The 15,548-nt window shown below is 42.0% G+C and overlaps 1 protein-coding gene across 3 annotated transcripts; it reads right to left on the reverse strand.

Moving 5' to 3' along the window:
* Positions 1-210: 210 nt before the first annotated feature.
* On the reverse strand, positions 211-13,644 carry COQ7 (coenzyme Q7, hydroxylase). 3 transcript variants are annotated; one of them, XM_043456312.1, is made up of 6 exons: positions 13,500-13,644; positions 6,409-6,587; positions 5,159-5,273; positions 4,199-4,338; positions 3,470-3,538; positions 211-430 (listed from the first exon to the last, which is right to left on the reverse strand). In XM_043456312.1, exons 1-6 carry the CDS (start codon positions 13,570-13,572, stop codon positions 353-355), a joined length of 654 nt encoding a protein of 217 aa, XP_043312247.1. In that variant the 5' UTR covers positions 13,573-13,644; the 3' UTR covers positions 211-352. The 3 variants fall into 3 exon arrangements, with proteins under 3 accessions (XP_043312247.1, XP_043312248.1, XP_043312249.1); XM_043456313.1 differs by lacking the exon at positions 13,500-13,644 and adding an exon at positions 13,208-13,386; XM_043456314.1 differs by lacking the exon at positions 13,500-13,644 and adding an exon at positions 6,995-7,537.
* Positions 13,645-15,548: the final 1,904 nt, after the last annotated feature.

Genomic DNA, 15,548 nt, shown 5'->3' on the forward strand with positions numbered 1-15,548 from the left:
TTGTTCATTTTAAACATCACTGTCTTAAATTACTTTGTGTTACCAGTAAACTCTTTTTTTTCTCTCAATATGTTACTTTCTTAATGATTCATACTTGTTGCTTTAGAACAAAATTTATAGACCAAATGAGAACCAGCTTCATTTGCTGTAATCTGAACACACCTGGTAAACTGTCAGCCTTATGGCCATGAAGCAGCACAGAGAACAATCAAAACTGGAGAGTTTTATTAACGAAAAAAACTCTCATAATTTATTAACAAACTCACAGAACAATAACTGTACATTTCCTTTTCTGCCACTGTCACCTGTTAAATTACTATTATCCTTATACACAAGGAAAAGTGGACGTACTTTAAAGTCTTTCTGATAAATATATCGCCACTCTGCACCCAGCCTGGATAACACTCTTCAGAACAGCATATGCTGGAGCCTGTTAAAATAAAAACAACAGTAAGCAAACCAAAGAAATCCATTCTATGTTCACCTTCCATTGTAAGGTACAAGTCTAGCATGGCAGGGTTGGGACTTCTCTGGATAAGTAATAAGATCTAAGAAATGATTTATTTTAACAGGGGGAAAAAAAATCCTTTTCAAAAGATTGGAATACATTTGCTACAGCCAAAACATCTGACCCAACCAGCTTCTCACCAGAAAGAGGGAATGTGCTGGGGAATAGGATAAGGAAGCAAGAAATGATTCCCAGTTGGAGCAAGGCATTTACTTGCCTTCTGTCAAGCAGTTCTGTTAACGCCCAATTGTGAATGTGACTGGTGATGGAACTAATGTCCAATGCTGTAAAGAACAATATTTCATAGGAACCTGGAATGTTAGGTCCATGAATCAAGGTAAATTGGAAGTGGTCAAACAGGAGATAGCAAGAGTGAACATTGACATTTTAGGAATCAGTGAACTAAAATGGACTGGAATGGGTGAATTTAACTCAGATGACCATTATATCTACTACTGTGGGCAAGAATCCCTTAGAAGACATGGAGTAGCCCTCATAGTCAATAAAAGAGTCTGAAATGTAGTACGTGGGTGCAATCTCAAAAACAACAGAATTATCTCTCTTCATTTCCAAGGTAAACCATTCAATATCACAGTAATCCAAGCCTATGCTCAATCACTAATGCTGAAAAAGCTGAAGTTGAACGGTTCTATGAAGACCTACAAGACTTTGTAGAACTAAACCAAAAAAGATGTCCTTTTTATCATAGGAAATTGGAATGCAAAAGTAGGAAGTCAAGAGATACCTAGGGTAACAGGCAAATTTGGCCTTGGAGTACAAAATGAAATAGGGCAAAGGCTAACAGAGTTTTGCCAAGAGAATGCACTGGTCATAGCAAACACTCTCTTCCAACAACACAAGAGAAGACTCTACACATGGACATCACCAGATGCTCAATACCAAAATCAGACTGATTATATTTTTTGCAGTTGAGGATGGAGAAGCTCTACACAGTCAGCAAAAACAAGACCAGGAGCTGACTGTGGCTCAGATTATGAACTCCTTATTGTAGATTTCAGACTTAAACTGAAGAAAGTAGGGAAAACCACTACTTTCTTAGACCATTCAGGTATGACCTAAATCAGTGATCAGTGCAAAGAAATAGAAGAAAACAATAGAATGGGAAAGTCTAGAGATCTCTTCAAGAAAATTAGAGATACTAAGGGAACATTTCATGCAAAGATGGACACAATAAAGGACAGAGATGATATGGACCTAACAGAAGCAGAAGAGGTTAAGAAGAGGTGGCAAGAATACACACAAGAACTGTACAAAAAAGATCTTCATGATCCAGATAATCATGATGGTGTGAAGACTCACCTAGAGCCAGACATCCTGGAACGTGAAGTCAAGTGGGCCTTAGGAAGCATCACTATGAACAAAGCTAGTGGAGGTGATGGAATTCCAGTTGAGCTATTTCAAATACTAAAAGATGATGCGGCTAAAGTGCTCTACTCAATATGCCAGCAAATTTGGAAAACTCAGCAGTGGCCACAGAACTGGAAAAGCTCAGTTTTCATTCCAATCTCAAAGGAACACAATGCCAAAGAATGTTCAAACTACCACACAACTGCACTTATCTCACACACTAGCAAAGTAATGCTCAAAATTCACCAAGCCAGGCTTCAATAGTACATGAACCAAGAACTTCCAGATGTTCAAGCTGGATTAAGAAATGGCAGAGGAACCAGAGATAAAATTGCCAACATCTTTTGGAGCATAGAAAAAGCAAGAGAGTTCCAGAAAAACATCTACGTCTGCTTTACTGACTTACGCCAAAGCCTTTGGCTATGTTAATCACAACAAAATGTGGAAGATTTTTCAAGAGATAGGAATACCAGACCACGTTACCTGCCTCCTAAGAAATCTGTATGCAGGTCAGGAAGCAACAGTTAGAACCAGACATGGAACACGGACTGGTTCCAATATGGGAAAGGAGTAGGTCAAGGCTGTATATTGTCACCCTGATTATTTAACTTAAATGCAGAGTACATCATGCGAAATGCAGGACTGGATGAAGCACAAGCTGAAATCAAGACTGCTGGGAGAAACATCAAAAACCTCAGATACAAAGATGACACCACCCTTATGGCAGAAAGTGAAGAAGAACTAAAGAGCCTCTTGATGAAAGTGAAAGAGGAGAGTGAAAAAGTTGGCTTAAAACTCAACATTCAGAAAACTAAGATCACAGCATCTGGTTCCATCACTTCATGGTAAATAGATGGGGAAACAATAACAGACTTTATTTTTGGGGGGCTCCAAAATCACTGCAGATGGCGAGTGCAGCCATGATATTAAAAGATGCTTGCTCCTTGGAAGAAAAGCTATGACCAACCCAGACAGCATATTAAAAAGCAGAGACATTACTTTGTCAACAAAGGTCCGTCTAGTCAAAGCTATGGTTTTTCCAGTAGTCATGTATGGATGTGAGAGTTGGACTATAAAGAACGCTGAGCACCAAAGAATTGATGCTTTTGAACTGTGGTGTTGGAGAAGACTCTCGAGAGTCCCTTGGACTGTAAAGAGATCCAACCAGTCAATGCTAAAGAAATCAGTCCTAAACATTCACTGGAAGGACTGACGCTGAAGCTGAAACTCCCAATGCTTTGGCCAGGTGGTGTGAAGAACGACTCCTTGGAAAAGACCCTCATGTTGGGAAAGACTGAAGGCAGGAGTTGAGAAGGGGAAGACAGAGGATGAGATGGCTGGATGGCATCACCGACTCAACAGACCTGAGTTGAGCAATCTCTGGGAGTTGGTGATGCACAGGGAAGCCTGGTGTGCTGTAGTCCATGGGGTTGCAAAGAATTGGACACAATTGAGCGACTGAACTGAACTGATGGATATGGGTTCTGTTTCTCTGACGGTCGTTTTATAACTTTCTGGAAACAGAAACATTCCTGTCCCTCAACCTTCCAAATAAAGTACCACCACAAGCAAAAAGTAAAGATGGGTCCCCACCAGTTCTGCGTCATGTTCGAGGCCTATGTCATGGTGCTCAAGTTCTTCATCTCGAAATTTCCTGATCACCTGGTTAAATAAAAAGAAATTGAAACAAGTCAGCCTTCCAACTCCCCACTGTTCTGACTTACTTTGGTGGCCAAAGCCTCATGTTACCAGCTAAGACACAGGTAGGCAGACTTTTCCTGCAAAGGCCCAGAGGCAGTACTTCAGGTTTCTTGGGCTGTAAGGTCCCTGTCATGATGACTCAACTCTGCCACCCTAGAGGGAACAATAGCCATGGACATGCAGACAAATGAGTGCAGCTGTGTTCCAGAAAAACTTATTTACAGAGACAGGTGGGTGGCCACTGACTTAAAACAAAAAAATTAAACAGTTCTCTTATTTTCTGTACAAAATTTCTGAGGATACTTATTTATTATTCTGAGGATACTCATTTACTTAACATGAAGGATCTGTGCTCATGGTCTTTGCTCAGGATCTAACAATGATCCAGAGGCAGAGAGAATACAGGTGTGGGCTCAGGAACCGCGGGTTTGAGTCCCAGCTGCGCCCGAGCACGTGACATGGCCCACAGCCGCCTCAGTTTGCACGCCTTTCAAACGAGCTGCTGCCCCAGGTTTCCGAGGCAGTGCTAGTCCCCAACACCCCACTTTGGTCCTCTTATCAAACTGCATATCTGCCCTTCCCCCTGCCCCCGGCAGACCCTTCCAGAGCATGGTCAGATACCTGCAGAAGCTCCTCGTATTTTTCAGGCTCCTTCTCCATCAGCGTCCTGATCTGGTTGTTGTAGTGGTGTGCGATGGACTCTTCCACGGCCACCGTGCAGGCCATGGCGCCCTCCTTCCCAAGCAGGGCAGTTCCAGCGCCTGGAATGGTCAGATCCAGGAGGTAAAGGGTGGGGTTGACACCACTGGGGATGGAGACCAGGTCAGGGTTTGTCACCTGGCACCCTGGGGCTGGGTAATTCCTTGTGGGGGAGTGTCCTGAACATGGTAGGATGTTTAGCTGGATCCCTGACCTTTACCCACTAGGTGCCCGTGGCATCCCCAGTTGCAACAACCAAAACTGTCTTTAGATGTTGCCAAGTGTCCTCAGGAGCAACCTGCCATCCTTGAAAACCACGGTACCAGATGACAGTGTGGTGATTCAAACTGAATCACACAGTAAGAATGTTCTTCTCTCAGTGCTTTTTCTAACCTTCTGATTATGGCAGGAGCAAGTCTTCACTGGGGTTCTTTGGTTCTTCTGTATCACTGACTCTCCCTTTTTCTTTTGGCTGTGCCTCAGGGCTTGTGGGATCTTCGTTCCCCACCTAGGCTGGAACCTGGGCCCTCAGCAATGAAAGCGCTGAGTCCCAACCACTGAACTGCCAGGGAATTCCCTGACTCTTTTTAAGAGTGAGCAGATCCCAAGTTTAGAACCTTCATTAGGGAACTTCATCTGGCCACAGTCAAATTACTCTAGCCTTTTTCCTCTCTGTTGTAGTTATTTTCAATGTATCTTCTATTTATAAAAGTACTGATTTTAAGGTTTTATCTTAATTTAAGCAAAAAAAAATCAATTTAACTTTAGAATATGAATTATAAGGTTGTAAGAGGACATAACAAGAACTGTAGAGGGGTTATTTACCGATTCAATCCTCCCAGATCCCTAGGCTCACACAGGCTCTCCCAGATAGACACGTACCCAGTGCAAACCCCACCACGTTCCAAAAGGGCATCAGAATGGTTGGCCGCACCCTGAATGCAACCATCAACTCATTGAACTTTTTCAAGTGGTCCTTTTCTTGATCCCACATTTTCTGTAAGAAACATAAGAACAAAGACATTTCAGAGAGACCACCTGCTACATAGTAAGGAAGCCACATGCCCTGTTCACGTCGGTAAAGGAAGCACAATGGGGAGAATGATGAGAACTGCTACCTCCCCCAGTCCCCTTGAATCATAGAAGGAAAAGCCCTAAATATCAGATTACGGGGAAGAGAGACAGCAAACCAAGAGAAGTGTCTGTTATCTCCATTCCAAGCAGACTACGAACCGCAGAGCCGGCCGAAGTTGCTCAAATCCACAGTGCACCCCCAAAGACATGAGATGTGTAGCCTATTTCAAACTTAGGAGGGCAGAATATTACCTTTCATATGATATCCTTTCAGACAGCCAGAAATATATCATTTACATCAAAGGAAAAAGGAAGAATGATCATAAGAGCTAACACTTAAAAGAGTATGTCCCATAGCCAGGTACTGTCAAATAGCTTACATACATATTTGACTTCATCTGCACAACTGCTTTGTGAAAGACAAACTGTTATTATCCTCACTATACAGATGAAGGAAGTGACGCACAGAGAGGTTAAGTAACTTGCCCAAGTACTCAGAGCAGGCAATCTAACTTGTGCTAAGTGTCTAAAACATGCCAGGCATGGTATTAGCTGCTCTACACCAGCTCATTTATTCTTCACCAAAATGATGTTGTGTCAGCTCCTTTTGCAGACACAGAACACGTCACGTGACTTCCTCAAGCTCACACAGGTAGGAGGTGGGAGAGAGCTGGAATGTGAACTTCGATCTGTGTGACTATGAAGCCCAGGCCTGTCCAATCTGCCTCTCAGCCTATAATATAAAATATCTCCACTGGGGTCTACTAGGGGTGGGACCACAAGGTCTTACAACTGGTGCTTTGAGTGAATGCAATGACTCTTAATCCTTTTTTATTGCCCCCCCCCATGAAATTTTAATACTACAGGTAGACAATATATTTGTTTATGTACTATAAATCTGTTTATGTCTGTCTGCGCTTTATAAAAAAGAATAATATGCTTTTTACTCCTCCACCCCCACCCCATAAGCAATTTTCCCTATCTTGGGGACAACAGTACCTCCCTTGACAATGCATGACCCAGTGTGATTCATTACTGAGAGATCAAGAGGTGCCCACCTGAATGACCGGCCCGACGCTCGTCCGACCCAGGATAGCCATCTGCCCTGCATAGATGCGGTTCGCTCCATATTCACCTGCATGATCCACCCGGATTATTCGATCCACAGCTTCCCTATTGATGTTGTCTAAGGTCATTCTCGAACTGCAAAATCTGACACTGATTCTTCTTCCGTAAGCTGCAATGCAAGTGTTTATTCTCCATTACTCTTGGGTAAAATTGAGAAGTTTCCTTTCATAGAAGAAAGAGGCATCTTACAGCAGAGGTCACAAATAAGCTCCCCATAGGTTGGGGATGCCTACAAATGTACTCTGTTTAACCTGTAGTGATTTGTGGCTTTGTTTTTTAAATTTCTTATTTTGTGTTGGGGTACAGCCGATTATCAAAAAATGTGATAGTTTCAGGCGAACAGGGAAGGGACTCAGCAATACATATACATGTATCCATTCTCCCCCAAACGGCCCTCCCATCCAGGCTGCCACATAACATTGAGCAGAGTTCCATGTGCCATACAGTAGGTCCTTGTTGGTTATCCATTTTAAATACAGCAGTGTGTAGTTTTGTTTTGTAAAGTAAATTAGTTACCAGTATTTAAAGGAGAGAAGATTTAACTGAAGATCTGGAGCCTGACTTCACTTGAAGTGTATGACGATCTAGAAACACTGATGGCGTCTTCTTCCTAGGCAGCTAACACGGCCGCTGTCTCTGGATGGGCATGGTTCCCCAGTTCACACACCTGCTTCTTTTCCAACTCTGGCTGCACACAATCCCTAGGGGGCTCCCAGAATCATGGATGCTCCTCCCCAGTTGATCCCTGGGGGATGATGCTTTTAAAAAGTTCTGTGCACAAATGTTCTCTGCAGCCAAGGTTAAGAACTGTAGATTTAATATCTCTTACTAAAAGTATCTGTGCCAATGAGCATCTGACTTTAAGAATTTGGCCTAGCATTTACGTTTCATCTCATTCTGGTACTTGATTCAACTGAACTCTTCTTGCTTTCAAAACGTAAATTCTTCAGGATAGATTAGATTTTGTCTTTTAAAAAAATCTCCAAATAGTTAACACCTTGACTATAATCTCTGAGGCTTGTATTAGAGCATTCCCAAAGTTCTCTCCCCTAAGAGAATAGTTTTATAACATGTTTAGATGTATAAGGTGTTAACTTATTTTGCATATATGGAAGTAAAGACTTAGACCTTTTAGTTGGTAATGTGAACTCTGGCTGTATTGATAGCATTTTGAGATGTGCTTCATGGCTCTTATGTATGACTACCACCTGTCTAGTAGATACCTTTCATTTAGGCTAAGGAACACCCACAAAATGTGTAGAAAAGTTTCATTCTCATACATCTATAGCCTTTTTTTCTTTTTCCATTAAAAAAGGCTTGAGTGCTTTGGACACAAAGTGATGGGGTAGGCCTGATAAAGTCTGAGATAGTTCTGTGTTTGAACTTTTCAGGCTGAGGATTTTAAATGCCTCACTCTAGACAAAGGAGCAGTGGATATGGGGGTCTGAAGCATGGTGTCCCAACTTTGATCCATTCTTCCACAGAACCTGCTTCATCTCACTGAGCATGCCTGACTTAACTGGCTGGATTCCACGTTCTGCCAGGTGTAAGGTACCACTCAGATCTATGTTATCAGACAGCAGATCACTGTGGTCCATGGCCTTTTGTTTTGTTTTGGCCATGCTGCATGCAGGATCTTAGTTCCCCTACTAGGCATTGAACCTGCGCCCCCTGCAGCGGAAGTGCAGTCTTAACTGCAGGACTGCCAGGGAAGTCCCTCCATGACCATGTTTCTATGTGGAGAACAACTGGAGACACTGGACAAAGTCAAGGTAACCTGTGCCAAGTTTTTCCTCCAAGTCCAAGGCCTAGCCTCCTTGTAGAAAGATCAGGTTCAAAAGTTAAAATTAAAAATGATGAGATGGGACTTTCCCTGTTGGTCCAGTGGTTAGGAATCCGTCTGGGAAGGCAGGGGACATGGGTTCGATTTCTGGTTCTGAAAAATCCCATACACCACAGGGCAACGAAGCCTGTGTGTCACAACTACTGAACCTGTACTCTAGAGCCAAGTCACAACTACTGAAGCCCACCCGCCTACAGCTTGTGTTCCATAACAAGAGAAGCCACTGCAACGAGAAGCCCTCGAACCGCAACAGAGAGCAGCCCCGACTCGCTGCAGTTAGAGGAAGCCTGTGCAAAGCAAGAAACCCAGGGCAGCCATAAATAAATAAGTAGCGAGATGACTCTATTTCTTAAAATAATCTTGTTTGCTTGTTCTTTCATTTTGTTACTCCCACCACAAAATGTGTTAATAAGAAAGAACTTTTAAAATAAGCAATACTCCTTTCTTTTTTTTGGCCAAGCTGAGTGGCTTGTGGGATCTTAATTCCCAGACCAGGGACTGAACCATTGAACTGGGCCCTTAGCAGTGAAAGTGCCAAGTTCTAACCATTGGATCATCAGGAAATTCCTCAATATTAATTTTTAAGAAACCATTTACTGCGAAATAGCAAAGGATTGAGTGCATAAGATGAGCCTGAGTTCAAACACACAGCTGACTTTTGACGGGTAGAGTTATAATTCTATTAAAAACATATTTGATTTTTCCCTAGCACTGCAACACTTTTCCAGATTCAGGCACCTAATAAACGCTTTTTGAGGTACGTGTGGAGGGTGAGGTAACCTAATATTCGCCATCTCTATCTTGTCACAATCTCTGCGAGGTGGCTTTAAAAAGTATCAGATGGATGCTTGGATGCTTTGTAGATTGCAAAAATATTGTTTAAATGGTCATACTATCCAGAGTAATCTACAGATTTAATGTAACCCCTATCAAATCACACATGACATTTTTCACAGAACTAGAACAAATAATCCTAAAATCTGTATGGAACCATGAAGCTCAGAATTACCAAAGCAAGCTTGGGAAAAAAGAACAAAGCTGGAAGAATAACCCTCCCTGATTTCAGACAATACTCCAAAGCTCCAGTAATCAAAACAGTAGCACTGGCACAAAAACAGACAAATGGATCAATAGAACAGAATAAAGCCCAGAAATAAACCCACACACCTAGCCAGTTAATCTTTGATAAAGGAGACAAGACTATACAATGAGGAAAAAACAGTCTCTTCAGCAAGTGGTGCTGGGAAAGCTGGACAGCCACATGTAAATCAATGAAGTTACGACATGCTCTCATAGCATGCACAAAGATAACTCAAAATGTAAGTTATGACATAAATAAATAAGACATACCACAAAACTCCTAAAAGAGAAAATAGGCAAAACATTCTCTGACATAAACAGTACCAATGTTTTCTTAGGTCAGTCTCCCAAGGCAATAGAAAAAAAAGCAAAAATAAAATAGGACCTACCTACTCAAACTTACAAGCTTTTGCACAGCAAAGGAAAATGCCAAGACAACCTGCAGACAGAAAATACTTGCAAACAATGCAGCCAACAAAGGCTTAATTTACAAATTATACCAACAACTCATACAGCTCAAAAAAAAAAAAAAAAAAAAAAAAAAACCAATCTACTAAAAAAAACAGGCAGAAGATCTAAACAGACATTTCTCCAAAGAAGCTATACAAATGGCTGACAGACACATGAAAAGATGCTCAACATTTCTTATTAGAAAAATACAAATCAAAACTACAATGAGGTACTAGCTCACACCAGTCAGTCATAATGGCCATCATTAAAAAGTCTACAAATAAAAATAAATAAATAAATAAAAATAAATTAAAAAAAAAAAAAAGTCTACAAATAACAAATGCTGGAGAGGGTGTTGGAGAGAAAATGGAACCCTTGTACACTGTTGGTGGGAATGTAAACTGGTGCAGCCACCATGGAGAACAGTATGCAGGTTCCTCAAAAAACTAAAAACAGAGTTGCCATATGATCCAGTAATACCACTCCTGGGCATATACCTGGACAAAACTATAATTGGAAAAGACATATGCACCCCAATGTTCACAGCAGACTACAACAGCCAAGAGATGGAAGCAACCTAAATATCCACTGACAGATGAATGGACAAAGAAGATGTGGTCTATCTACACACACACACACACACACACACACACAGAAATAATGCCATTTGTAGCAACATGCATGGATCTAGAGATTATCATACTAAATGAAGGCACTGAAACACAAATACCAGGTGATACCACTTATGTGTGGAATCTAAAATGAGAACTATGAAGTTTACAAAAGAACTTATTTAAGAAACAGATTCACAGACATAGAAAACAAGTTTTTGGTTACCAAAAGGGAAATGAGGTGGGGGAGGGATAAATTAAGAGTTTGGAATTAACAGATACAAACTACTATATGTAAAATAAATAAGGCAGTCCAGTGGTTAAAACTGTGCCTTCAATTGCAGGCAGCATGGGTTTGAACTCTGCTCAGGGAGCTAGGATCCCACTTTCCTCACAGCCAAAAACCAAAACATAAGACAGAAACAATATTGCAACAAATTCAATAAAGACATAAAAAAGGTCCACATCAAAGACGTTTTTTAAAAGACTAGATAAACAAGGTCCTACTATATAGCACAGGAAACTATATTCAATATCTAGTAATAAGCCATAATGGAAAAGAAAAAAAAGTATGAGATGGACCATAGACAGAACACAGAACTAGAATCATAAAATACCTATCTTGTCTCTAACACAGACTTTTTAACAATTCCGAATTGCCATTTATTACATATAAAATTGGGAACAATCTGGTTATTTCCTTTTTCGGAGAAACACAATAATAAAACCTTTCTTATTATCACGACAATAAAAAGATACAGAGGACGCAGAGTAACTATAAATGAAAAAGAATGAAGGAGCATTAAAATTCATCTTCAACAATCCTGAGTTTTGCCTGTACTGTCACACACTTTAAAACTGAGAAATAATAAAATTGAGGCCCATTGCTAAAAGCTCTCAAGTGCATCATTTTATATTCGTAATTTCCTAAAATGTGAAACATATACCAGTGATGGCACCTAGGATATTTCAAGTCATATATGAAAAGATCTTAAGTGGCTATGATGTTGTTTAGTTAATAATTATTCTCTTCCATACACACATACAGAAACCTGTATGCAAGTCAAGAAGCAACAGTTAGAACTGGACATGGAATAACAGACTGTTTCCAAATTGGGAAAGGAGTATGTCAAGGCTGTATATTGTCACCCTGCTCATTTAACTTAAATGCAGAGTACATCATGTGAAATGCAGGGCTGGATGAAACACAAGCTGGAATCAAGATTGCCAGGAGAAATATCAATAAACTCAGATACGCAGATGACACCACCCTTATGGCAGAAATCGAAGAACTAAAGAGCCTCTTGATGAAAGTGAAAGAAAAGAGTGAAAAAGCTGGCTTAAAACTCAACATTCAGAAAACTAAGATCGTGGCATCTGGTCCCATCACTTCATGGCAAACAGAAGAGAAACGTTATTTTCTTGGGCTCCAAAATCACTGCAGATGCTGACTGCAGCCCTGAAATTAAAAGACATTTGCTCCTTGGAAGAAAAGCTATGACCAACCTAGATAGCATATTAAAAAGCAGAGAAGTTATTCTGCCAACAAAGGTCTGTCTAGTCAAAGCTATGGTTTTTCCAGTGGTCATGTATGGATGTGAGAGTTGGACTATAAAGGACGCTGAGCACGGAAGAATCAATGCTTTTGAACTATGGTGTTGAAGACTCTTGAGAGTCTCTTGGATTTCAAGGAGATCCAACCAGTCAATCCTAAAGGAAATCAGTCCTGAATATTCACTGGAAGGACAGATGCTGAAGCTGAAACTCCAATTCTTTGGCCATGTGATGTGAAGAACTGACTCACTGGAAAAGACCCTGACACTGGGAAAGATTGAAGGCAGGAGGACAAGGGAAAGACAGAGGATGAGATGGTTGGATGGCTTCACTGACTCTACAGACAGGAGTCTGAGCAAGCTCCCAGAATTGGTGATGGACAAGGGAAGCCTGGTGTGCTGCAGTCCATGGGGTCGCAAAGAGTCGCACACACGACTGAGCAACTTGATTCTCTTCCAACTCTTTTGATTTTATCAAGGAGACTGTCTCAGTTTACAGCTGACATATCTTAAAATCTTCCTAACACTTGTTAATTTTCCTTTCTTACGAGAAAAAAGTTGGTCTTTAGTTCAAACCGTGGTAGACAAGAGTATTTAATACAATAACTTGTTTTCAGCGTACTTTTATGATTTTTTTCTTGGGACAAGAGATACTGGTTTTCCGTTTACCTAGGGATCTAGATTCCAATGTTCTAATTTTAAAAAGGAATACGGTTTAGGGATATTAAAAAAAAAAAAAAAACTCTAGTAATATCAGTGGTAAAATATCAGTGGTATTGTTATAAAGCAAAAATCCTGACGTTGGTACACAAATGGTTTAACTTTGAGAAAATGACCTCAGTTTTCTGAGGCAGTTCGGATAAATGAGGAAAAGACGAGTCAGAATCTAAGCCCAATCCTCCCTACTCCAATTCGATGCTCCTTCCAACATTCCGGTGCTTCTCTAACTTGCAAATGCACACTAGTCATTCCAAGGGCTTGTTAAGATCCGGTAGGTTAGGGGAGCGATCTGAGAATCTGCGTTTCTACCAAGCTCTGGAGTGGGGCGGGCGTATGGGAGGAAGCCCACGCTGCCGGTCGTAGGGCCACCTACAAGGCCATAAGCGAAAGCTGCAAGGACCACCCACCCCCGCACCAGTACACTAAACTTTCAAGATTGCCAACTCTTCTCAGCCCGGAACCCCTACCACACCTGCCATGACGTCACAGAACAGGCGTGAAATTACGTCATTGCCCCCAAACGCACGGACGCCCAATGGGCTCGCCAGAACGTCACAGCGGAAAACCCACTCCCTTTCGGCCCGGCGGGCCCCGCGGCCGATTACACGCCTCGCGCCGCTTTTCCAGCCGCTCAGTCGCCCTCCGCCGCAGCCCTGTGACGTGTGAACGTCTACCCGCCCCGTGACCTCTCCGACCTAAGCCTAAGGAGAAAATTCCTGGGCTCCTCAGCCCCGCGCGCGATCGCGTTCAGGCCTCCCCTTTACCTGAGAGGGGCTGCAGGGCGCTTGTGCGCAGTCGCCACAGGCAGCAAGCCGCCGCCGCCCGGACACAACTCATTGCCGCGGAAGCAGCACTACTACTCTTTGAACGGAGCGGGCCAACGGTGCCCTTGGCGCAGACTGATGACGCACTGCCGACGTAAGGCAGATACTAGTGGAAACGCCCCTAATCCCCAGCTTCCACCCGATTGGTTGGAAATGTCAAATGAAAAGACTCTAGTGGATGCGGTCGCTATCAATCACTACGTAAAGAGTTGCCATGGAGATGAGAACGCTAACTTGCTCTTTCAAAAATCCAAACAGATAAAAGATTACTCACTTCAATTCCTGAGGAAAAGGACCATGAGGGAATTGTTTACCGGCAAAGCCATTGTATTTTGTGCTTTGCCAATACAGGAAATTTCTACCTGTAGGCTCTTTAAAATAGTAGAAATTACAGTCTGAAATTCAATTCACCACGTGCAAATAGTGTTGACTCTATTGGGGTTGACAAACTAAATTTCTTCCTACTCCTTTTCTCTATTTTTAGATTTTCTACAAAGAACATTTATTATTGCTCTCCTTATTTCCCCTTTACTGTTAGAGCGTGTGTTAGTCCCTCAGTCGTGCGGGACACTTTGTGACCCCCATGGGCTGTAGTGTGCCAGGCTCCTCTGTCCATAGAATTCTCCAGGCGAGAATAGTGGAGTGGGTAGCGATTCACTTCTCCAGGGGATCTTCCCCACCCAGGGATCCAATGTGAGTCTCCTGCACTGCAGGCAGATTCTTTACCATCGGAGTCCCCAGGAGATTGGTGCAAACTGGTTTCTTGAGGGGAAGGTTGAATGAGTAGATTTAGCAACGTATTTCATACTTTTGAGTCTGTATCCAGTCTGTCAGGGTAGACTCATTAATTGTAATAAATCACTGGTCGGGAGGCTGTGCATGTGTGGCGGCATGTTTAATAATGGTAACTTCAGAGCTGAAATTGTGAGAAGGTGACTTTCATTTTCTACTTTACATTCTTGGATTATATATCTTTTATCCATCCCTATAAAATATTTTAGACAGACTGCTATTGTAATGTTGCTAATTGTTTTTAAATTTAACGCACTTTTTTGCTGAAAGTTTTACTTTCCTTTCAGGTTGGAAGGACTCATTAACACAAGAAATCACATGGTATTACATACATAAACAATTTCAAATTTTTATGGAAGATTGACAGTTTCAACATACAATAATTAAAAGAAGAGAAATAGAAACAGAGAGAATTAACAACACATACACCACCAAATTGGGCCAATCTACATCTAGACTTGAACAGGCTGGAAGTCCCTTGTTAACAGCAATCTGGAGTCCCTACTGGGAAAGGGTCCTGGGCTGTACATCCACCCCAAGGGTGAGACTTCATATTGCAGTTTCAGGGGCTCTTGCTTATAATCCTAGACTGCAGACTGGTATCATTAACAGTTTGCATGCAGAAATGCAGCTCTGTTTTTACTTTCACCTTTTTACAATGCTGTTTCACCTTGTGAGTCATAGGATTTTGTTAGACCCTGAGGGGTTGGCCATACCTGCGGGGGCTCAAGAATTCCAAGACCCACTCCTTTTTTTATCTAAAGTGCTGCCTCACATGCTGTGCTTGCAGGAAGGCACAGAATCTGGGCAGTGTCCAGGCAGATAGGTCAGGTCAGAGGCCTGCTCTTCTGCTTCTGAAGCCTGAACAAAACTTCCTCCATTTTAATTTCCCTAACAACACTGCAATGATTTACAGTTGTAATTGATTGTTACATAACTATTTCTATTTTTGACTGCACTGGGTCTTCCTTGCTGCTCATGTGCTTTCTCTAGTTGCAGCAAGAGGGGGCTGTTCTCCAGCTGTGCTCTGTTGTGGAGCACAGGCTCTAGGACACAGGCTCAGTAATTGCGATGCATGGGCTTAGTTGCTCTGAGCGTGGCATGTGGGATCCTCCCAGACTAGGAATTGAACCTGAATCCCCTGCATTGGCAGGCAAACTCTTAACCACTGGACCACCAGGATAGTCCAACTTTTTA

This window comes from Cervus canadensis, chromosome 32, assembly GCF_019320065.1.
Source record: "Cervus canadensis isolate Bull #8, Minnesota chromosome 32, ASM1932006v1, whole genome shotgun sequence".
Taxonomy (NCBI): domain Eukaryota; kingdom Metazoa; phylum Chordata; class Mammalia; order Artiodactyla; family Cervidae; genus Cervus; species Cervus canadensis.